The 23,412-nt window shown below is 50.3% G+C and overlaps 2 protein-coding genes across 2 annotated transcripts in view; both read right to left on the minus strand.

Moving 5' to 3' along the window:
- Positions 1-21,877, minus strand: part of LOC108624832 (homeobox protein prospero) — a 37,365-nt gene extending 15,488 nt beyond the window's left edge. The window contains exons 1-3 of the mRNA XM_018024392.2: positions 19,310-21,877; positions 18,357-18,827; positions 15,261-15,415 (exon numbers count right to left, since the gene is read on the minus strand). Coding sequence (XP_017879881.1) covers positions 15,261-15,415; positions 18,357-18,827; positions 19,310-21,847 — 3,164 coding nt within the window. The 5' untranslated portion in view covers positions 21,848-21,877. The remainder of the gene's footprint in view (positions 1-15,260; positions 15,416-18,356; positions 18,828-19,309) is intronic.
- Positions 21,878-21,918: 41 nt separating this feature from the next.
- Positions 21,919-22,631, minus strand: LOC113464305 (uncharacterized). Its single transcript, XM_026813382.1, has one exon. The coding sequence runs from the start codon at positions 22,606-22,608 to the stop codon at positions 22,285-22,287; it is 324 nt and encodes a 107-aa protein (XP_026669183.1). The 5' UTR covers positions 22,609-22,631; the 3' UTR covers positions 21,919-22,284.
- Positions 22,632-23,412: the final 781 nt, after the last annotated feature.

Below are 23,412 nucleotides of genomic sequence, written 5' to 3' on the forward strand. Positions count from 1 at the left end.
CTGTATAGCCAATACATCTTTAAAGTTCATCGCACATGTCCTATCTTGCAGCCAGTGCGTTCACACCGCGGCCTGCATAGAGCCAAGAACGTATCCGATCGTCGAACAAAAATCGGTCGAAACCTCCATGTTCCTTCGCAGACACGTCCGAGGTTGCTACTCCTTTAACGACACCGGCCTACTTGTCGCCCGTATGTCGTGTCGTAAGATAGTCGTGCTCGGCTTCGCGCTTCGTTTTGCCCGCATGCTTGCGGTCTGCTCAAGAGACTTTGACTCGGCATATGGGCGATTTACATACGACGCCAATAAGAGTCCCGTTCGGCGGCCATTGCCCACGGCGAATGGTCTATGCGTCCAACTGCGTTCGAGTTCTTTTGGAGTGCCGCCAAATTAAAGGCGCATTAACCGGCTCGTCCACTCGATTTTCGGGAACGAGTTCGAGCAGCAGCTTCGACCAAACTTTCCCGTCCCTTTGCCGACTTTCGGTTATTAACTCCGGTCATTGCGTCGCGTCGTTAAGTGCGTCCCGTGCGGCGTGGGTTCGATCGAGAAAAAAAGCCGAGAGATAGGTACAAAAGCGTTGCGTCGTTTTCGATATAGATTATCCGATAAAACTGATCCCGGAGCGGAGCATCTCTAAATTTATTGCGCGCTCTCGCGCTCCCTTTCTACCGTCGAAAGGCACTCGATCGACGCCCGACTGCCGGATACGAACGAGAAAGTGCACCCTGGATACTGCGCCCGACGAGGGAAGTGTAATATCCAGGGACGAACACTGTTTGATCTGGCTCCGAGCCACGGTGTAAAGGACAGATGCAATTTGCCTGATATCGTTTTACTGACAAAAATATCGAATGACGTGGCGCCGGGGCCAGTGACACCAACCCTCTGCCTACCCACCGAGTCTTCGAGTGGACGACGAATATTATCGGTTTAGGTCGGAACCGTTGTTGAATTACGGCCTATGGAATCTTTCACTCATTCCCTCTCTCTCTCTCTCTCTCTCTCTCTCTCTCTTTACTTTCGTTTTGTTCACTTTTCTTCTGGCAGACAACTTTTTTATAAACTAGGCTTTCATTTCATCTCTCATCCAGTTTTACGAGCTTTGGTTTATTTTGCTCCTAGCATGGCATCATCGAGTCATTCTCGCGTTCATTGATCTCTTTGTTCCGCGTAGGGTTCATTGATTACCAACCAGCATCGACGGGGTTCGTTGAATTTTGAACTAACCGCGTTGCTCTATTATTTTGCAATTCGCTCTTTTGATGTGCAGCGTTTTACATTATATCGATGATCGACGGCTTCTAACTTTCCTGCCAACTTTCCCATCGCTCGGCGTAGGTAGTCGATCGCCGACAGCTTTCGATGATATTAAATTGTCACCATACTTGAAGTCTGTTTGAATCTTCAATCTCTTCTCCAATTAATATCATCGATTGATCATTAAAAAATGAGCTCGAAGCATCGAATAACGACGACCAAACAAATGGAAATCTAATAGTTTACATTAAAAACTATGTAGGCATACAAATTGAATGATAATGGGAGAAAATCAACGCGTTTGAATTTGAAATGTACGAAAAATGGATCTCGAGAACAGGTTCAGGTTTCGGAGCGCGATATTCCGACAGGGTCGTTGAAAAACAAGGGTGGAAAAAAGCTATGGCGGTCCTTCGGCGTGACGGTATCGCGACCGGTGCGGTGGCGCGCATTGTTTCGCAATCGGCGTCGAAATTGCGGAAATTTCGTAGGGTCACACATCACGGGAAATAGCGTCGCTGGTTATTGATTGCAGCATCACTTTCTCCGGCTCGCGTGTCGCGTTGTCCCGGCTAATGAGAGTCGTCTTTCTCTTTTTTCCTTCGGCCGCCGGCGCCACCGATGGTGCTTACCCCTTTTTTTTTTTTTTCTCCCATTTCAAGGCTGGACACGCAGATGCGACCGATAGAAAATGGCGCGGATCGGAATGCATTTCGCCCTGTTCTCTTTCTCTCTCGCGTTCTCTCTGTACGTAGGCGTCGGAGGGACCCGGACGAGATTCGAAAACGAAGAGAGGGATGAAAACCGGGGAGGAAGAGGGAGACGGCGAGCGGGTTACGCAGCCGGAGGGAACGAGAACGAAAGAGAAGAGATGGCCGAGGGTAGTAGCGAACAGCGAACAGCGATCGAGAACGAGAGCCGGAGAAAGAGAGAGGGAGCGGGGTGGGGAAGAGTGTGCGGCCGACGTGGAAGAGGTGGTAGGGACGTCGGGGGAGGATGGGATTTCAAACGAAATCAATTCAGAGTCGCTGTCCGGTCGAACGTTACCCCCGCGAGTGCCGGGGTAAATGTTGGCCCAAACAGTAATTTTACGCTCGGTCCACGCCGATTTCGAATCGCCGGGCTCGCTTCGCCGCGAATCGCCACAGGAGGCATCGAACCGATTCCCCGTGGGATTAGCGGGAAATTTAAAGTTACGCCGAACGAGCCCCGCGACCGTTTTACGCGTCGAGTCACGCGCGCTCGTTTTTCACCCCCTCGGATCCTCTTGATAATTCCGTCCTTGATAATTCATTGAAATTGCTCGGACACGAACAGCGTTACGTTCCGCGAGATACCTACGTAGCTGAAGGACGGTGTTCGATTATCAAACGCGATTTACCGTGGACAAGCAATACGCGAAGTAAAAACGACTGAAACGCGTTGGACTGGAGTCGTCGCGCGTCGATGGGCGACGAGAACGAGAGAAACCGCGAAGAAACTAATCACGAGGTAAGAAGGTGACGCTCGGCAGAGGTAGAAAATTAAGTCGGTGTTTATTCGACGCGTAATAAAAGGAATTACCAGCGTGAAAAGCCGTGGCGTAATAAATGGCAGAGATATAAGTACTCGCACGAGCTAAGAGGTTTTATTAAAAAATACTTAAGTGCCGTTTTAGGAGCGGTGAATAAATGATGCGCCGCGAGATAGAGGCAGGAAGAATGGACATGTAGAGCCGAGAGAAAGAGGAAGGGAGGCAGGAGGCTGGAGGGAGAGACTAATTCGAGGGTATAACGAAGTCGACGGTAATCCATGTGCACGGACAATTTCATTTCTGCCGTCGTGAACCCTCTTTCTATCCCGCACCCCCTTTTCCTCCGGCATCTCCTCTACGCTGCCTCCTCCGGCTCTGTTCCGTCCCTCCTGCCCTCCCGTTCCCGATCCGTCCCTCCTCATCCTCCTCCTCCTCTCGCGCCCCGTCTCGGCCCGTCTCTCTCCGGCCGCCGTCGGAGCCTGCGCGGTAACTTTTTTGATAAACTGTTTTCCGCGTTTTTCGCCGGTAGATGTAAATTAAATCCTCCATGGAGGCCGGAGGAGGCTTGCATCTCCCAGCTGCCCCCAGGATCCGACCGCCACCCCCTTCGTTCCCTGGCTGCTGCTGTGCCGTCTCCCGGCTCGCAGCCCCCCCCGGTCCACCAGCCATCGCGGCGGATACAAAGCCGATTAGGGCGGGATACCGGCTACATTATCATTTCACATTTTTTCATGCGGAGCACAGGAACGAACGAGTGAGGGAGAGAGACGATCTCCGGGCAGAGCGAGCGCCCGGTATCTCGCGCGCGCGCTCGCGATATCCTGTGCACGCATCAGCGCAGGAGAGGGTGGATACAGACGACTGCGCACGGTTTTTTTCCCGTGGAAATCCTTTCCGTGCGCGGATGGAAAATGACGCTCGATATGCGATGCCGGACCGTGGGACGCGCGCGACTGTCGAGACACGGGAAATAATGGATTACCGGTACATGCGATTACGGGATTCGGTTAGAGCCTCTCCTTTGACTATTTCGTTTCACGCACGTTGCACCCAGGGGAGAGGCGATCCCGGCGTTCACGCAACCGTGATTTCTCGTAGACGCGAGGTCCTCAACGAGTCGCGAGACACACACGAGGCCGAATTTTGTGCGACGCCTTTACGGACAGTCCTCTGAATTTTTCAAAATTAACGTAACGACGAAAATAGTTTTTTAACTGCTCTCCGATTCAGACCTGGCCGAGCAAAGTTTTCTACTCTACCGCACGCACATACTCACTCATTAAAAATGTTTCATTTTAAATTCGTTAAACCCTTTCGGGCACTATATTTAACAACGTACGTAACATTTTGATTTCGAGTACGGATTTTTTTTTTTTAAATAAATTTTGCAAATTAATTTCACGTTCCACGTCTTCGCTCATCTGGCAACGAGACGTAGACACACGTATCTTCGTAGGAATAGAGAAATATTGAGAGCTATGTTAATGTAGTTCGTGGTACATTCAGCGTACAACTTTTGATCGTTTGCACTAATTGAAAACAAATTTTCTAAAGGTGATAAAACGTACACAGATAAAAGGTAGCCTCGTGCTCGGTTTAACGATTCCACGCGAGAATTAATCCGTTCAAAAACGCGTACAGATTTTCTTTCGCATCACGGCCGAGCGGGGCCACGCTGGTCTTCAGCCTTAGTTCTAAAACTTCCTCGCTCTTCTAGCCGCGTCTGAAAAGCGCGCGGCCGCCGCTCTGCATGGAAAACAATTACCGTGGTGGAACGGCGCGGTGCGGCAGAGAGAAAGAAAGAAAGAACGCGAAGGGGTTCAAGGAGTGGAATCAGTGTCGCGAGAAAACCGAGCCCGTCCCATTAATAATTCCACTAGTCTCTTCTTAAGGCTGGAAAAGAAGATATTCGTGTCGGTTGGTTTCTCCCGGGCCGCAAACGAAACAAAAGGGATCGCAAAGGAGTACGATCAATATTTAGTTAGCTCGGGACGCGGTCAATATCGCATTTTAATTCCGTGTCTTCCCCTTTCTGTGTGCGCGAGTACAAATATGTTGACGGCGGGCGAAGGCGATCACGGTGCACGGCTGCAAAGGAAAAAACTAGAGGAGGGCAAAGAAGAGAAAAAAAGAAGAGCGAGCACTGTATTTGGAGACGACGCATTCATCGCGGACGATGAATTTTCTAGGTCTCCTTCCTAGTGCAGGCTGCCTGCCTGCCTGCCTGCCTACCTGCAAGCCTGCTTGCTTGCTTGCACTTGCCAGCTAAGTAATGCATCGGCAAGTAGCGCAACCGGAGCAAAGCCGCCGAGAGGGAACTAGGCATCGTGCCAAGTGTTTCCTTCGCGGATCGGTCCAACTATTTTCGATATTTCTTAGCCAGAGAAGACTGATATTGTACGCTAGCCGGCAGATGTTTCGGAGTAATTTGCGCCCGCCAGGAATGCATTCGATGAACAACAATAGGAGAATATAGATAACGAGCCCTCGGACCCGAGCTTCTAGGTACGGACAATAAAATTCTTTAAAACGTCACGAGCATTTTTCTCGAGATATTAAATACCCACGATAACAGACTCGGAGGCTTACGTAATCAGGCCACCGTGTAATAGGTACTACCACAACCCCTGCGGATTTAATCAATCGTCCTAGCTGGCCTTAACTTCCCTCGTATCGGTGCAGGTTAATCTCTCGAGCCGAACCGTAATCGTACTATTCGCGAGAGCTAATACCGGATACATTTATATACAACATAGCATACGAGACGGTAATATTTAAAATCGTTTTTAAATTCCTTTGCATCGACGTCAGTGGCATCGATGTTTGCGCTCGACGCAGTCGGAATCAACCGTTGTCCTCGAGTCTTCCCTTCGCGGTGGCGAGGGGCGAAGTGGCGAAGACGCCAACGTCTTCCATCGTCCTTTCCCACGAAATTTCCGTTGGCAGGGTCAACGAACCGTTCCGTTCGACCAACGGGAAGAACCCGAAAGAAGATTCCCCGAGGGGGAGTCGAGAGGGGGTAGGTGGGAAGAGAATCTTTGGTAGGGAGTGTACCGTACTCATGCTGCAAGTAGCAGCTCATAGCGGCGGATTAGCCTTGCAGTGGCGATGCTTACATCCCCTATAAAGTCCCCTGGCATCACCCTCCGCCCTCCTGCTCCTGCTCCTCCGTTCCTCTCTCTGCTCGCTACCATCGAAACCTCCCCCCGTCGTTGTTCCTCCCGCGATAACCCTGCGGCCACCGCATTGTCTGCCGCCCAGCCAATACCCGTCGTGTTTCTCGTACTTGTGTTCATTATCAAAAAATTCGAAAAGGAACGATGCTGCTGCTGCTGCTGCTGCTACGATTGCTGCTGCAACGCCAGCAGGAACCCCTTATGTTACGGCACTGACATTTCGCGAGGGTGGTAAGCTCGTTCGCCTCGCTTCCTCGTCTGTCTGATCAGGACTATTCTTTCTGATCGTCCGCTGCCCGAATTGTCATGACGAAGGTGTCGCAGAGTTTCGTCCTCATCGGTGTGAATATCGAGCTCTTCTACTCATTCATTGACCAATATTCATAATTAATGAATCGTGATAATTTAGGAGATTTCAGAAAATTGAGAATTATCGAATCCAATACGTTTAGTCGTTGCTGTCTGTTTATCGTTGCGGTAGGGAAAGAGCCGGGAGCTTGGCTGCTTTGCAGATGTACATGTACATAGTATTCGAGTTTCAAAGATGACTCCGGATCGTGTACCGTGGCAACAAAGGGGTAATCCCTGCGGAAGCCGGGTCACGGGGCGCAAGGAGGCGCGGAGGTGGGAATCGACGGTGCGTGAAAACCGCGGGAAGAAAACCGAGTAAGAAGAGAAATAACGTTAACCGGAAGTTTACGGCGCTTCGGGTAACTCGTTGGTAGTCTGACTTCCGGCGAGCAGGGAGAAGAAAGAGAGCAAGAAAGAGAGAGAACGGAGGGTGTTGGATTGTTGGCGGGTGGCGGCAAGGCGGCTGAGGGGAAGGCGATGAGGGCTCAGCGGCAGCCGCAGCGCGGCGCGGCGGAAGAGAGAAGAAGAATGCAAACCAAGACAGAGATTTTGCTGCCGTCTGGTTGTGAACGAAGTGTAGGAGCGAAGGAGGGTGTAAGAGGAGATGGAGGAGGCAGCTAACGGTCGAGGAAGGCGAGAGAGGGTTGAAGGAGGTCGTGGTATGGGCGGACCGCGTGCAAGTGAGAAAGAATGAAAGAAAGAAAGGTCGGGAGAGAGAGAGAGAGAGAGAGAGAGAGAGAGAGAGAGGTGGCAGCGGTGCCTAGGTAGTCGAGGCGCACGGACGAAAGAGAGCCAAGCGCCACTAATTAGTGCCAAGAACGTAATTAAGTAATTTTTAATTAAGTGACTGCCGTTTACGCGCACAACCACCACGTACGAGGTAAGCTGACTCGATGCAGGGTGCTTCATCCCGGCTGCACCGCCATAAGCGGGATTACCCTTCTTCCGAAAAATTCGCTTCCTCGCGGGAATTCGCGCGACGAGTCTTCTCTCTGGTGTCGCGCGAAGATGCATACGCGCGTTCGTCCGCGTGTACGTGAAACCGTGAAAAAAAAACCGATCGTCTGTGTCGGGAACCTGATCAGTTCCAACGTGCAATATTCGCAATTGATACGCTGGAGTTAAGAAAACGATTTCATCGTCGACGGATCAATCGTGCAGAGGAGTTGGGCTCGAGTGCATGCGTATATAACTGCATTAATTAGATAGAAAATAATTTTGTGCATGGTTTCTCGTCTGGTTGGGACGTAGAATGATCTTCCGGTTGGAACTAGCTATCCTAACCAAAACGGGAAGGTAATAAAAGACGCGGCAGGTATTTTAGAAACCTGTCTGCAGGTAGTCGACTTGAAGCAACGGTGGTAGCAAGTACCAGGAAGTATCTAAAGAGTTGCCGGTCCATTGTACCGTGAACGAAGTTTTTAATTAAGGAGCCGCCGCGAATTTCCTGGGATCCTCGCTGGACCACCTATACTATAACTCGTTCGCTGTGGGCCGTTACGTACGCGATTACACGGTTTTCGGGTAACGTGCAGGACGCGGTACTTACGCGAACTGTGTAATATACAGAAACGCGAGTGAGAGAACACGAGGAGAACGAGAGGGGCTCCTTTGTGGACTTCAAGGGCCTGGCGGCGACCGAAGAGATCACCGGCGTCTTCTTCTTTTCCGCTCCTTCGTGTTCTACCCTTCGGAGGAGGAGCAGGTATAGCCGTCAGCGAGGCCGCGGCCCAAAAGTCAAAGACCAAAGTTTCCTTCTTTTCATTAGAGGGTTCTGACTACGGGTACTGCTGCCACGATACATTCTCCACCGCTGCTCTACCCCTTTCTTTTCCTATCACCGTCCCCGCCGTCATCTACGTCTTCTTCTTTCCCACCGTTCCCCCGCGCTTCTTGCCGCGCCTGCACAACCCCCAACCCTTCCCCATGTTCGACGTATTACCTCTGGCCCTATCACTACCTTCCAGCCGCCCGCCGTTTCCTCTCTCTTTCTACCTTCATCGCTGCTTTTCTACTGGCTTTTGTCTCAAAGAGTCTCGTACTTGCTCATTTCGCTCAGGATCCTTTCTTTCTTCCGACGATCGGACTCGTCCGCACGTGGGGGCGAGAACCGAATCGAGAGAGGACTTTCCTCGGAGTCGGATTCTCGAGGGAAATAGAGAGCCGATGTCAACGGTCCGGAAGACGCGTTTCGTATCTCTTGAAACAACGCGACGTTAGTATTCGTTTTCGTAGGACCAACATTATTTGCCTTCGGCGGAACCACGAAATGAGAAAAAATGTGGGGCGCCACGGACGAGAAGAGGAAAGAAAATTGAACGTAATGAATCAGGTATTTTATGTATCTACAGTAAAAGGTACTGTTCCATAGGAATTTATAGAATCAGGGAATGGTCCAATTATTAGCATCGTGCTTTATCTACGTGTACACGCGGCGCAAATCCAAAAAGCCGTAGCGATTAGCGCGAAAGAACGAGCGAGAGAGGCTCGCGCAACGACGAGACAGCGCCGGTGCAGGAAGCGAGCAACGGATTGAAAGAAGAACAGGCCGGAAGAAGCAATGGATGGAGGATACGTTGTAGGTGGAAGTAGAAAAGATTATGAGAGCATAGTAATTACAGGGCTCGCGTTCCTCCGGTTCTACCCCGAAGCCTGGCGTATGTACTCTATAACGGGAGCACGGGCGGTTACCTACGGACGTAAGCACGCGTTCGAGTCACTTGCACGTTGCCTACGAACGTCTGCGTGTACGCGACGCTAGACGTACCGGTCCGTCATCTTTTTCTATCTTCCGCGTGCGTGTCCCTCCCCTGTCGCGCGTACACGCTCGTACTTACTCGGTCTGTGTCTACTACCTCAAGGCTCGAATTTTCTCCGGCTGCCCCACCCTCCTTCTGTTTCCCTCGGTTTGCAGCCAGCTTATTCCTCACAATAAGAGAAAACCGGGGCTCGGTCGTCATCGTTCGCGTATGGGTGAACACGCGTACACGTACGTGGGCACACCGGTACTGGGAACACGCGTGACGACGCTCGCGTCTAGCATTCTCGCTAAATGGCCCTCGCCTGCTCTCGCCTGTTTACCACGCGGCCGCCCACGCACGCCTTCCGCCGCCAACCTATCCCTCGGTTCTAACCACCACCGACACCGTCACCCCCGCATCGCACTTCCGTCCTTCTCCTCACGAGGCATCCACGATCTTGTGGGATTAAAACGCGAACTGCCGTCGAGGAGCACCGCGCCTGGTCCCGCACCTGCGTACCCCAGGCACCATCCTCGGCCCGTTTGTGGCCAAGATTTCGGTGAACGGACCACCGCCTTCGCTCCTTTAATTTCGCTCTCTCGTTTCCGCGTGTATTTCTGTTTCTTCCCGGGTTAACGCTGCCTAATCGTCGACGCCAATCCGGGAAGATGCGATAAACTAACTAACAGATTTATATTCGGTTCGTTTATCTTGAATTCTGCAAGCCGATTTTAGAACGGTAATCCATTTAAATAATGGAGAAGAGTGAAAAAATAGATTGTAATTAAGCAAATTATTCTGATTCCCTATCGGCAAATCAATCGACAGTCTGGCAGTCAGGTGGACAGCAATGTAAGAAGCGGGCGAACAGATTTAACAATGATTGTTCACCGAGAAACGATCCAATGTTGAATAAGTTATTTCAATCAAAGACGCGGTCTCAATACGTGGAAACATAATTGGAAATCGATATCAGATCGAAAAAGGGTTTTGCTGTTTAAACTCGGACGAATCCCGGAGAAATTTCACAATGAATTTAAATATAAATTATTGCGATTCATGTATCTTCTTGCTAATCAAAACATGAATTCATAATCCGATTTTCTTGTTAACGGGCAAACGTGACGGTTCGCAGGAACGGCGACATTAACAACCGGTCACGTGCTCGCGGCGACAGACAGGGGTTGGGAAAGGAAATTCCTGTTTAGAAAATTACCGCGTCATTACTCTGACCGTGGTGGTCAACGGGGACAGGGTGGCTCGTAATATCCACCGCGAAACAGATCGTCGATTGATAAGAACGAGGCGAAGGAGAAAATTAGAAGAGAGACCCTCGTCGAAGAAGCGTCGAGGATTTCGAGGCGATAAACCAACCCCTCGGAAGCGCGTGACTCGGTAAATTCTCGTCGATACTCGAGACTTCATTATTTGGCCGTTCGAGAGCGTTTGATTCTTTGTTTATATCGAAACACTGCCACTTCTTATTACTGTCCTCGAGCATCATTCGCTTTACACGTTTCCGTTAATTATTCACTCGCGTTTAATACCGAGATCACATTTTCTGGACAAAGAACGAATTTCAGATTTGTTTTCGCTCCAAGGAAGTTACTGAGAAATTGACGCAACTGTATTACGAATTATTTAATGAGTATCAATAAATTAAGTGAAGAAATTAATCAATAAAATCTAATTATAAAGTTCAGCACTGATTAAAATACAGAAGATGTCTACTAGTATTTATGTAACATAAAATATTAATTGATAATGTCAGTTATTAAATCTATATTACTTTTACTGTGATGTAAAATAAGTCCTTTACCAGTGACGAGACAAACGATTACATAAATTGTCTTCTTTACTTAATGACGTTAGCCGAAAGGAAGATCCTAACTTCAATTTTATAGTAGGTAAGTCACGAACAATAATCGTTCTGTGATAATCCCGTACGGCCGATGCAATCTCCATCCATTCCCTTCACGAATTCTGAATTAGATCGCATCGAACCTCGCGATGGCCGAGGACGACAACGTAAAAACATGTATTCGTTGGAAAAAAAAAAAGACACGCGGCATAAAAGGAGCAAGAGGAGGAAGAATCGCGGTTTCAGTCGATGCGATACCGAGAAGCCGTGCGATTCCACGCGACGCAGATCCATCGCGAACGACGACGTCTCTGTGTCGTGTGCGAGCGTTGTCCATTATACGACATAAAATTCCTTCCATTCGGAAGATAAGATCACGCAGCCGAGTCGCGTGTCCTACCGTGAGATCTGATAACGACCTAACCTGCGCATCTCACCCTTTCTTCCTCGGCTCGCGGCTGCCTCTCTACCCTCTTTTTTTCACCCTTATTTCGCGCACAAACAGACGAACGGAGGCGGAGATGCAGGCGGATAGATAGAATGAAAGAGACAGAGAGAGAGAGAGAGAGAGGAAGGCGGAGAGACACGAACGCGACACACGTAGAGACGCATACAGGCGTCGCAACCCTGTCATCGACGACCCCAATCATCCCCCCCGGCAAACTTCATCGAACGAAGGCTGTCAATATCGTCGTCGGTATAAGCAGATCCGATGATGTACGCTCGACGTCAACGAGTCTCCGTAAGATATCGGACGCGCTTTCGATTCGACGTGCCGCGTGAGAAAATAGGGTGCGAAGAATCGCTTTGTGAAAGCTCGTCCCTATCTCTCTCTCCTTCTCGGTCGGTCTCCTTCCCATCCCTTGCTCGACGCTTTCCTCCACGACGCTCACCCCCCTCGGCCCGTTTCTGTGTCGCGTCTTCTCGCTGCGGGACTCATTTTCTCGTCGCACCGACTCGACTCGCCGAAGGAAACGTCCCCCCTTGCGACGCGTGTCCCGAGTTAGCTCAGGAATTATTACTTTAATGGACGTATAAATAATAGCTGTTAGTAGAAAAAGGAAATAGTCACCACGTTTACGGATTAAGAATAATTTAAGTGAATGTAATTCCTTCGTTTCATATCGATTCCTTGAAAGTTTCTATTCTTGTTTACCAAAATTCATCATCCCGACAGTTTCTTATCTAAATCTTACCGATAATTCACTGTATGCCGGGTGACTTCGTGAACGCCGGGGGTGGAACGATCGATCGATCACGTCAGCCCCCTTAAATTGGGTCGAACGTTTCTTCGTCCGATGGAAACCGGTCGAAGCTAACGGGAGATAATCGTAAAATCGTAAACCGTGTTGGGTATTCTCGTGACAAAAGTACAACGTCGGCCCAGGGTGGCGAAGGGTGGCGGATAGGTACACGTACCGTGGGCGTAGAATAATGTGGCGAGGCATTTCCGCATAGGAAGCCGTGCATTAGGCTATCAGATCGAACACGCTCGGCAACGACTGCCGTGCCGTGCCGTAGAACCTGGAGGAAAAAGAGTGTCCGGGGTAAACCCTTACGTGATTAGTCGTCAAAGGAGAGGGTCGCCGTGGGGTGAAAGTGTGGCTAATGAGCCGCGAGATTGGCACCTTCGTGTCGTCCTTTAATCGCCATTTTACGGGAAACTTGTACGAAACTAGTATGCAAGGATTATCAAGAGGAAAGTTGTCAATTTCTCCCTTTCACCGACCGTTAGGGTGGCCGCCGGGGTAGACGGGGTAATTATTTATGGACACGGCCTGGCTAGAAACATTGAGATAATAACCGACACCGTTCGAGAAGGGTGGATCTTTTTTTTTTTTCCCAGCAGTTGTCTCTCACCGCAATAGTTTATCCGCCGCGGATGGACCGCGTTAATTTTATCGCCGGATTAATTCAGTTCGATCCCTCGACGACCGGATTTAATATTTCATCACGTTTTACTATGACACAAAATCAAACGCCGCGAACGATATAATCGTCTTTACTGTTTAAGATTCTGATTTTTTTTTTCTTCGTTTCCCACGCGCGTTGCATGCGAGGCTCGCGTACGAACTCCCGGAGACAGAGGGTGGACAGGGGATTCGGTTTCTCCGATCGTCGTTGAAAGAGATCTCTGAGAGAACCCTTGTCGTGTTTCGCTGGTTCGCCGTCTGGTTCGTCATCGGGAGCAGTAGCTACACGAGACGCAGACCGGAGAAGGAAAGGAGAAGAATGGGGGGAGCTGGGAGGTGAGGGGAGGTCGAAGAAGAGAGACCGAAGACCCCTCCGGCCCCGACACGACAAAATGTACCGAAATATATTCAGCTGGTAATTAGCTTTGTGCTTAACGGCGGAAGCCGGCCTCCGATGCAATTTTTTTTTTTTTTTTTTTCACTGGACGTTTGAAACTTTTGCAAACACACTCCGCGGCTCTCTGGTTCTCTCTTATCAGCCACTCTAACCGATTCTCTTTCTCGCTGCCTTCGATGGAAATGTTTCGAGAGAACGAAACAGGGCCACGGGGGGATGGGATCGAGGAGCGCGGAGCAGCAGGGACAACTTCCTCGCGACGATGCAACTGATCCGTCCTACCCTTTGCTCATCTCTTGGTTTTTTTTTTTTCCCTCCCTGGCAAACGAACGCGACCGCGATCCTTTTCTGCGCCTTTCGTGTACAACAAATTCTGCTGGAAAGTCCGACGCGTCGTTTCGTAATTCGCGGTTCGAGATTAAATCGGAAATGATTCGGGGCCGTGATGCATGCGCGATTCGTTATTTTCGACGGAATTAAATTTCCCATAGACCTTTTTTTTTTTATTTTATTTTTTCCCCCCTTTTTGCGTTCACTTAACCGGCGGAATTTTAAGTGTAGGTACCCTCTCCTCATTTCCACGGGGCCAGCTTTTTTAATGGACCTTTTCCTGCGTTAATTAAATTTCGCGACCGGTCTCCCCCGCTCGCTCGAATGCCTCGAATATTCCGCGCGAGATCGATGATACGATGTGCCATGATGGACATATTGGAAGTCGATGATGATTATCTTGGCAATGTCAGTAACGGCGAACATTTTTATTGTTAATCTCAATGGAATTTAACGCGACCGGATGTACGGACGTGGAACCCTTGTAATACCCCGTCTGTCTTTACGCTTGTGCGTTCGCAATCCTACGCTCGTACTTGTTAATAAAAAAAATACCTGCCTAACGGTTCGGTGAAAAGACTTTTAATTAAGCAATTACCTCTTTTCATGGAAGTGTATTTATACCTCAGGGAAGCGAACTACTTTTTGGATTTCTACCTTTGTAACTCCGTAACAAACCGATTCTAGGTATTAAAAAGAGGCTCAAAGGAAAATGAAACAGTTAATCAGCCTCACATGGTTTCGTCGTCTATACTGAATAAACCGCAAAACGTTGAAGTGAGAGTCGCGAACGCGTCGAATGTGGCCGGACTTTGAAAACTTATGGTCTGCGAGGAGGATGAAGGTATCTTGATAAGAAAAAGTGGCGATAACGTAGACTAACGCGATGGCTGGGCACGCGCTCGATCTTCTCGAGGCCCGCCTTACGCTATATCTCGGATCTGTACTCAGCCTAATTATAATCAGGCTAATGCCTGTTGTGGCCGGCGCGATGCACGTCGCGCTGACTCCTACGCTACCTGACCGCGATCTAGCCGCTGTTACTTATTCCCGGCCGAAGAGCGGGTAATTAAGATTCGGACACACCCATCGTGACTCTCGTCTCTTGGGCTCTGACCGCTTCTACGCAGGGAGTGGTCGTCCCTTGAAAAGCTCGTTCTCGTTTGCATACACACGGAACCCATATACGTGTCACCAATAGAGAAACGTCTTCCACGATCGCGTCTCTTTTTTTCGGCAGCGACACGAGGATTCCGACCTCGTGGGAGTGGCGTGACACGACGTCAATCGGGAATGAATTTCTCGGCGAGTACCGAGATTTACGAGCTCAAAGGCGACGATATCTCATATCGACGATCGGGTGCCTTACACGAACGTTCTTCTCAATCGTGGAAATGTTATGCAAATTTGCACGTTTGTCCGATCGGACAGACGGTTTTCTCTCAGGTAAATAGAACATGCAATCGCACGCGGAAGATGTAGGATTGTTTCAATTTATAATTAATTTTTTCGAACTTATTATTCTTATATTATCATTATCATAAAATTGTGAATATTTGAAACTGATAAATTTCTTATTCGTATTCTACAGTTTTTTGGACTTGTGAATGATTCGTGATAACGCATCACCTCGGGTAACCTCGTTAAATTACTCGTACCTCGGAACAATCCTTCGACTTCCGCGGTTAACCATAAATTCTGAATGCAGTCGTACTCACCGGAAGTTGGAGAACCATTTGACCAGCTGCGCTGTGTTGTTCTTATTGAACTTGACGTCGGGGAAGTACATCTTGAGGATGGACGACGACGGGTACCTCACCCAGAAGAACATCAGCTTCGCCTTCTTCAGATGTACCGGTGTTAACATCGACGAGTTCACCGTGGTTAAGGAAATACTCATTTGCTAGATGAAAGTTATGTTAAGCGAATTTCTTAATTAACCATCGTCCCCTAAGATGCGCTTCATCTCTCTAATAAAAAAAAAAGGAAAGCGCTGGCTATCGCGTAAAACCGTAAATTCGGAGATAGACGGACTGTACGGAAATCTGTTTTTGTATACGCAAATATCTCAAACTTAATCGTGTTTCCTTCGTATCAAATTGGATTAGAAATCGTACAAGCTGTGGATATCGCGAGGGTAGTAGGGCTCGAACGTTCTCGCCGAGGTTGGCCCACGATTGGCCGTATCCTCAACGGAAGCCTTACCGACTCCTTATCGGTAATAGGATCTCTTCATGTGGTTTCATCGCATTCTTATTCGGTTAATCCCTATGTCCGATCTCGCCGCGATTCGACTGTGCCTTAAGGCACGTTCCTCGAGGAACGACACCCCATTCGAAACAAAACGAATCACCACTTTTCAATTTGCCTCAAGATAAATACGATTTAAAAGGAAATATGTAAGAGCAGGAGAGATTCCACTGGAATAATTCTGTGCCACTGGATGGTGTCGTTCCATCAACGGGATAATTTATGTCGAAAGGGAGAGTAGGCAAACGAGTGGGGAAAAATTCGCTTTTCCCGGATAACGGATCCAGCCTGGTTGAAAGCTATCTAATTCCGCGGGAGACACAGCAGAGGGAAAAAAGAGTGGAACGTTTACAATTTTCATGAACGCCTATCGTCATTGGGTGTTACTGTCAACACGGCGACTCTCAGCGCGCGCGGCACAAGCGAAGTCGTCGTTCACGAGCGAACGAGTCGACAAGTGTAGTCGTTCGCATCAAACGTACGTGGCGCGGTTATAACGCGCGTCGCATTTTGCGCTCGCGGTAGTAACGTCGATGGGCGATAACGAGATGCCAGACTGTAATAAGGGTTATTCCGGGCGTGCAGCTACCCCTGGATTATCAACCTGGTCTTTCCTCGTACCCTCTTAACGCGCGTGGCCCGCGCCTACTACGTGTCTCGCGCTTATTATGCCATTACCGTAATCGGCGCACCTCGAATCGCAACAGGGGAGGAACGAGAAAAAAGGAAACGACGTCTCGTTTACTCAAGCTTTGTAAAGATAATAAAGTTAGGCTGATTTTGGCGGAAACTTCGGTTCAGGAGACAGTGTTCAATAAATTGGACATTATCAATGAGAAGATTAAAGAACAGACTAAATATTATGGGTGTGATATTTGTTTATGATGTAAGTCTCATAATTTATCTGACGCTATATAAATTCCTTGGAAAACCGATCCCCAACGGTCTTTTTGGGAAACGATTGCCCAGCTTGCATAAACCAACTCGGTGAGACTGGCTGGTGAACACCCAGGGGCTGGGAAGGAAAGTCGAGCAGCGTGAAAAGCATATTTGGATACGTCGAAGGCCAGTAGGAACAGTGTGACAGACACAGACAAGGGTGAATCCGGAGGCGAGTGGTGAACAGCAGGTTGCGCCGCGGTCATGCGCTCGACCTACCCCAAGAGGAGGGAGTGAAAAAAAATGCGCCATTGATTTTACATCAAAGGCCGGCTAAAAAGGCGGCAAAGAACGCCGCGCTGCCGATCGAACGACCCGGACCAACACACGCCGATGCAGTTCCAGCAACGTTGCATTGTTGTCGACGCGTTTCCCGCCCCCGCGCCGACGCCGATTTTCTTTTACCGATTGTGACGGAATATTCTCACGCGTTTCTTATCCTTTCGTATGACAGATGATAATAATAATATACGACAATGGCAAATTGATGATTGGTCAATAACTGCGGCAGAACTTTGTGGTACCAATAACGAGAGAATTCGAATGGAAGACGGAAGGGCAGATTTGATTAGATAAAGAGAGAGAAGATGATACTGGGAAACCTAGCACGAGATAATAGGGAATCCGCGTGCGATACGGGTGCGATCCGGTATAAGGAATCTAGTTGGCGGGAAGTTGACCCTGTAGAAAGGGAGTATCGAGGTGAATTCTCCGGTGCAGTCGGAGAAGTAGTAGAAGTGGCTTATCTACGATAAGTCGAGGAGACGCTTGCGAGCGGAAGTTCGCGGACCGGCTGCTTCTCTCTCTCTTTCTCCCGATCCCCTCTCTTGTTTCCGCGGTTAAATTCCGAAATTGCGGGACAGATTATTGGCTTGCGAAGTTGGGTGAGACTCGAGGCCGAGGGCGGGCCGAGTAGGCAAAGAACTTTCGACCTCGCGCGTTGTTGCCGGACAAACTCTACTCGTAGGTGCAGCCAACATTAGCCTAACTCCGTGGCAAACTAATCTAACATTCGTCCGAGCTTCCCCCCACCAGGGCGCCGTCTACTCCTCACTCCTCCTGCCACGGCAGGCCACCGCCGACTTCCTTCGCCTTGTTGGTGGGACTCGCTTTTTCTCTCGTAAAATTTCCCGTTGTTTTCTGAAGTTTCCGAGCTAGCCCCCTGCAGCCCAGCTAGCTACCATCCCGTTCCCTCGCACAGTGGCAAAAGGGAAATGAAAAAACACATTCCTAAGCATCGTCATCAACTCCTTCGCCTTTCTACTACTTTTTAACGCTCGTTTTTCGACCGCCTCTTTATCTAGCTCTTTAAACCGCGGGCCCTCACCGGCGATTTAATATCGAAACTTCCGTCGTACTTTCTTTGGAGAACGTTCAGACTCTCTGTCCCTTTGCGATATTACCAGCGCTCACAAAGTCGACGGAGATTCTCCGCGTGCGTTGTTGTTTCTCCAACAAACAGAGATATACTACCGCTTTCGTGCGGAAACTTCGACGGTCCGTTAACTATTACACAAACGAGGGTGCCCCGTTCTGGACGTTCTCCAACTGGTCGGACGCGATAGAGACGACCCCCTGCTCCCTTTTTTTTTCTCTCCCGACGACGTTGTATTAGAAAAGGATATTATAGGCTGAAACCCGTCGTAGCTGATGTCGCCGGAGTTACAGTCGTTGGGCCGATCGTTGCTGTCCATCCTGAGATGTCCGTAGTCCGGACTGCCATGCTGGGCTGCCGCCAATAAGGCAGGATGCAATATAGACGGCGGGTGGGACAGTGGAGGGGAATCCCTGACTTCTACGCCCCCGCTCGGAGGACTCGCGGGCAGGTGATGCGGCCCAGGGGGTGGTACCTGGCCCGGGTGACTCGCGTGCGGGTTGAAGAACGGCGAGTACGGCGAGAACACTTGGCTCTCGTGCAGACTCGGGTTCGGTATCGCCACGCTGGTCGGCAGGGACACCGGCAGCATCGGTGGTGGCGCGTGGTACGTTCTCGGCGGCGGCGGGGGTGGTGGACTCTCGCTGCCTGCCTGCGGACCGCTGCCCTTCTGCGCCAGGATTCTCGACATCGTTCTCGGCGTAATCCTCGTATCCGTCACCTACGAGAATAAATACTGATTGATACTCCGAACTTATTGTCGTGCAATTCATGTTTCTTACAGCTCGTTCGGACGATGTGAATTTTTTATCGTACTGATTATTTAAAAAAATCGATAATAAGACATTTTTGCACAAAAAAAGACGCAATGTACTGAGTAGGTAAAAACGAAAGAATTAATAGAAACGTGTACGAATATAATTTTCGGTCATTATTGAATTTTCTAACCGTGCTGTTAATTCTAAAAATAGTCATCAAGAAAATAAGTCTCTAATCTTTCTCAGTACTGTACTTACTGCACGTGACACTACTTGACAAGCACTCGTTTAAGTAGAAATCAATTACTACACGTTTGTACAGTATATTATTACATTCTAAGGGTTCGTTCACTCCGACTAGAGATACCAGACGTATGTTCGTTCTCTACTACTTTATCGTGGCTTGAAAATTTTAGTTTGTCGACAACGTGGAAGAGATAATTACCTTATGACGTTTCTTTTTCGGTGTCATGACGAGTGAGAGAGCTTCGTTCTGTTCCGAATCCCTGCTCTCCCTTTCCTCGCCCCTTAGGTTACAGTATTGGTCGCGTTGCTGCTGTTCTCTTTGTTGATGCTCACGTTGCTGTTGGTGTTGTTGTTGCTGCTGTTGCTGTTGAGCCTGCATCGAGGCCATGCTGTATATCGAGGGAGGTTTCGGCGTCTGAAACATCGTACCCCTCCCCACGTGCGACAAGTTCATTTGGTTAAGGTTGTTTTCCGTGGGGCCAGAATGAGGGCCATGGGGACCACCACCCATTGATCCGAATTGTTGGAAACCCGTAGGCTGCGGAGGTGGGGGCCCGCCGTTGTGGGGCCCCCGTGGCCCGTTTGGGCCACCGGGTGGTTGCGGCGCTCCTCTGTCGACCACCTTCGTCCTCGGCGACTTTCTCTCGAGTATCTGACTCGCCAACATGAGGTCCTTGTTCAATTGCTCGGCCGCAACTTGCGCGGCCTCGCTCTGTTTACCGAGAAACCTCCTCTGCTGGACGAATCTCGTCACTACCTTGTCTATGAGATTCGTCAAGTACGACGTGATTTCCGCTTTGAGCGTGTCCGAGAGACTTTGCAGATCCTCGTCGGTGATATGGGGACCCGACGAGCTGGCCGCACTCGTCGCGCCTCTGAAAACGTTTATCCTCTCCTGGAATTCCTTGTGCTGCAGGGGCGTGCTCGCTGGCTGCATCTGCGGCGTCTGCGGCGTGGACGGCCCGGTATTGCTTTGACTTTGCTGCTGCGGCTGACTCGGAGGTGGCGGCGGAGAACTCGGTCGTTGATGTTGCTGCTGCTGCTGGTGCTGCTGCTGCCTGACGGCCGCCTCCTGGTGCTGCTTCATTCTCTCGAGGGCAGCTTGTTGCTGTTCGAGGTAGAGTTTGTGTCCCATGTGGTACATCGCGGCTGCCGCGGCGTGCGGGTGTTCGGTCGGGAGGGACGGTAGTCCGTTGTACGGTGGCGGATGAGGTCGCGGTGGTTTCAGCGGTGGCTGAGGACTCAGGGGCGCACCGATGCTCTCGCTCGCGTCCGAATCCATTCTACTCGTAAGCTCATTGTACTTCTGCTGCATCACGGCCAATTGTTCGTGCAGATTTTTCAACTGAATCTGAAGGTTATCCTTCTCGTTGAAGAGCCGTCTCTGCCTGATCGTCGACGGGTCCTCCTCTTCCTCGCTCTCCTCCTCGTCGTCCATCGTGGTGTCGTTGGCACCGTGCTGGAGAACGAGGTTCACCGTCTGCTGCTGCGGCTGGTACAATTTACGTTTCTTGCAACCGTTCACCGTGGCAGTTTGAAGCGCCGGACTGCTACGCATCGTGCTAACAATATTCTCGACGCGAGCACGCTTCGTTTCCGTGGTCGGTGAGTTCGCCTCGGTTTTGGGCACGATCGGGCAAGGGGAGTGACTCGGGCTACGAGTCCTGTTCAACGAGTCCTGTATCTCCTCCTTGACGGAGACCGACCCCGACTTCGGCTGCGTGGGACTAGGCGGCAAACTCTGTTCGCAGTCGGATCCGTCTAGATTGGCCCCGGGGTCCATACCAGCTTCGGCGAACGCCTCTTCCATAGCACGTGCGGCCGCGGCTGCGTCCTCGGCGCTATCCTCGGCATCGCCGGGCATCACGTTATCACGGTCACTGTGATTCGCGTTGTTCACGAGGTTATTCCCATCACCACTTTCTTCCCCACCACTTTGCACTGTTCCACTGCGTGCACTATCACTGTTCTGTTGCTGATGCTGCTGAGGACTCTGTCGGTGCTGCTGCTGAGACTTAAGTAAATCCGCTGTTGTATTGTTATTGTTACTATGTATGCTATTGTTGTTGTTCGGTTGCTCTTGGATGGAGAGCGCTGAGATTTTGCGCCCTTGAAGTATGTCGCGAAGCATGTGCTGGGTGAGTTCGGCGGTAGCGGGATCGTCGCAATTAACCACGGCACCGGATTGCAAATTAGCCGCGGGGTCCATGCCGGCACCCGTCATCCCGTGACCGCCCTCTGGCGGTGAGCCACCGGCGTCACTGGCCTGTTTGACCTGTCGTCCGAGTAGCTCGTTCAACATGTTGGCGGGCCCGTAACCCGGTGCCCCGAAGAAGCCGAAAGTCGCGTGGGCGGAATGCTGCTGAGCGCTGGGACCCGTTGTAGCTGTACCTAAATGACCTTGACTGCTCGCCGCTCCAGCTTGTTGCTGCTGAAGCTGTTGTTGTTGTTGTTGCTGTTGCGGCTGCTGACCTTGCTGCGACTGGTGAAGCGGTTGTTGCGACTGTTGCTGCGGTAGCGTTGGCCCGCTGCTACCGAAGATCGAACCGTAGAGTCCACCGCCGTGGAAGGATGGCCGGGAGGTGAAGTGCGGTATACTCGAGTAGTTGTTGCGCGGCTCGCCGGCGTCCACGCGCTGTCTGGTGCGCTTCTGCTTCTTCTGGAATCGCTGTTGCTTGCTTTCCGTACTTGCTCCGTAGGGGGCGAAATACTCGGTCTCCTCCCCCGATGACATCATCGACCGTCTGGTTGGTCGGCCCCCCGAAGGCCTCCGCGTCCCCTCCCCGCCAGGTTTCCTTGTCACCCCTCCCCTGCTCGCACGAATAGCCCCTCGTGGCTCACCGCGCTCCTTCTCTACTCTACCCTCGTCGTTTCCCCTATCGCGGCCGCTTTTTCTCCTTGTTCCGTCAACCTCGTCTTCCCCACTCCGATCGCTAACACTCTCCCCACTCCACTTTCTTCGTCTTCGGCGGCTCCTTCTCCTTCTCTTCCGTTTCCTCCTCCACTTCGCCTTCTCCTCCGCCGCCGTCGCCGACGACGACGACGTCGGCACCCTTCTCCTTCCCGACGAACTCCTGCTTCTTCCTCCTCTTCACCTTCTTCTCCTTTTGTCACGCCTTCCCTTCCTCTTCTTCTTCGGCCGCCGTTCCACGGATTTCCTCTGACTTCTTTTCACTATTCCTCGCCCCGGTGTTTCCGCCTCGGGGTGGACGCCAGCAGCTGGTGCTTCTCGGTAACTCGGTTTCGGCGGCTCGTCTTCGTCGTCTCGGGATGGCAGCTTCTCTTCTGGAAACGCGACACGTCCTCGGGATCGTTTCCAGTGCTCTCGTCCTTCCTTAAATTCCTTAGGCTGTCGTTCTTCGTGGTACCGGGTCCGCCGTTCTCGTTACACTTATTCGTCGTCGCAGTCGATACGATGTTACTCCCGTTGATGGTCACGAGAAACGTGGCCGGTGCTCTCGCGGGCGGAATCCTCGTGCTCCCGCCTGGGAGCTGCATCCTTCGAGTTCGCCAAAGGGCTAGGTGCCCCTTGTTCCCTCGTCTCGATTTACCCTCTTCGATCTCTTCTTATCCGTCTGCAACAGATAACAATCCACGTTACGCTTTTCTCAAAATTAATTCACCGATCGATACGTATGTGTAAGACTTCGGGAACTGCATTTATTTTAAACGCGTTCTCTATATAGATCCTCGGTCATGTCTCTAGATAGAACCGATGTACGGTACCAAGGTATGTGTGTGCAGCTGTCATTGACTCCTTCCTGTGACACGACTTTACACGATTCCACAGGAAATTCAATCAAACGATAAGCATGAAAATAATTAGTACCGCATTGAACGTAATATAAATTAGAAATTGTTGGTTAATAAGATTTTTATAGAAAATTAACTTCTCATGATCAGACATGTTGTGTTTATCAATTACGTGTTTAAGCATCCCAGTGAAATCAATCAGACTTAATCGTTAATTAATTCCTCGTTTTCGCTCATGTCTCGTGAAACGGCGTTAAGTTTCTTGCCTCGAATGAGGGTCATTCGAACTGTATCGGTTCATCGTCCGAACTCCAGGAAACGCACGCGGAAAGAATAACAATGGTTACCGGTTAAAAATATGTACCAGTAATCGATCACGATGTCGAGACAGAGAATAGACGGGTAACGCGAACAATATGCCCTAACTTAGCTCCAAGTCTTGACAAGGAGAACAAGAGTGAAAGTACCTAGAGTACCGGGATTTGTCGAAGACGAGGGGTCATAAGAAAATTGCCTACGTGTTTTCAATTTCTTATTCAGCAGCTGGTC

This window comes from Ceratina calcarata, unplaced genomic scaffold (genome assembly GCF_001652005.2).
Source record: "Ceratina calcarata isolate Rehan_Ccalc_2016 unplaced genomic scaffold, ASM165200v1 scaffold329.2, whole genome shotgun sequence".
Lineage (NCBI taxonomy): Eukaryota > Metazoa > Arthropoda > Insecta > Hymenoptera > Apidae > Ceratina > Ceratina calcarata.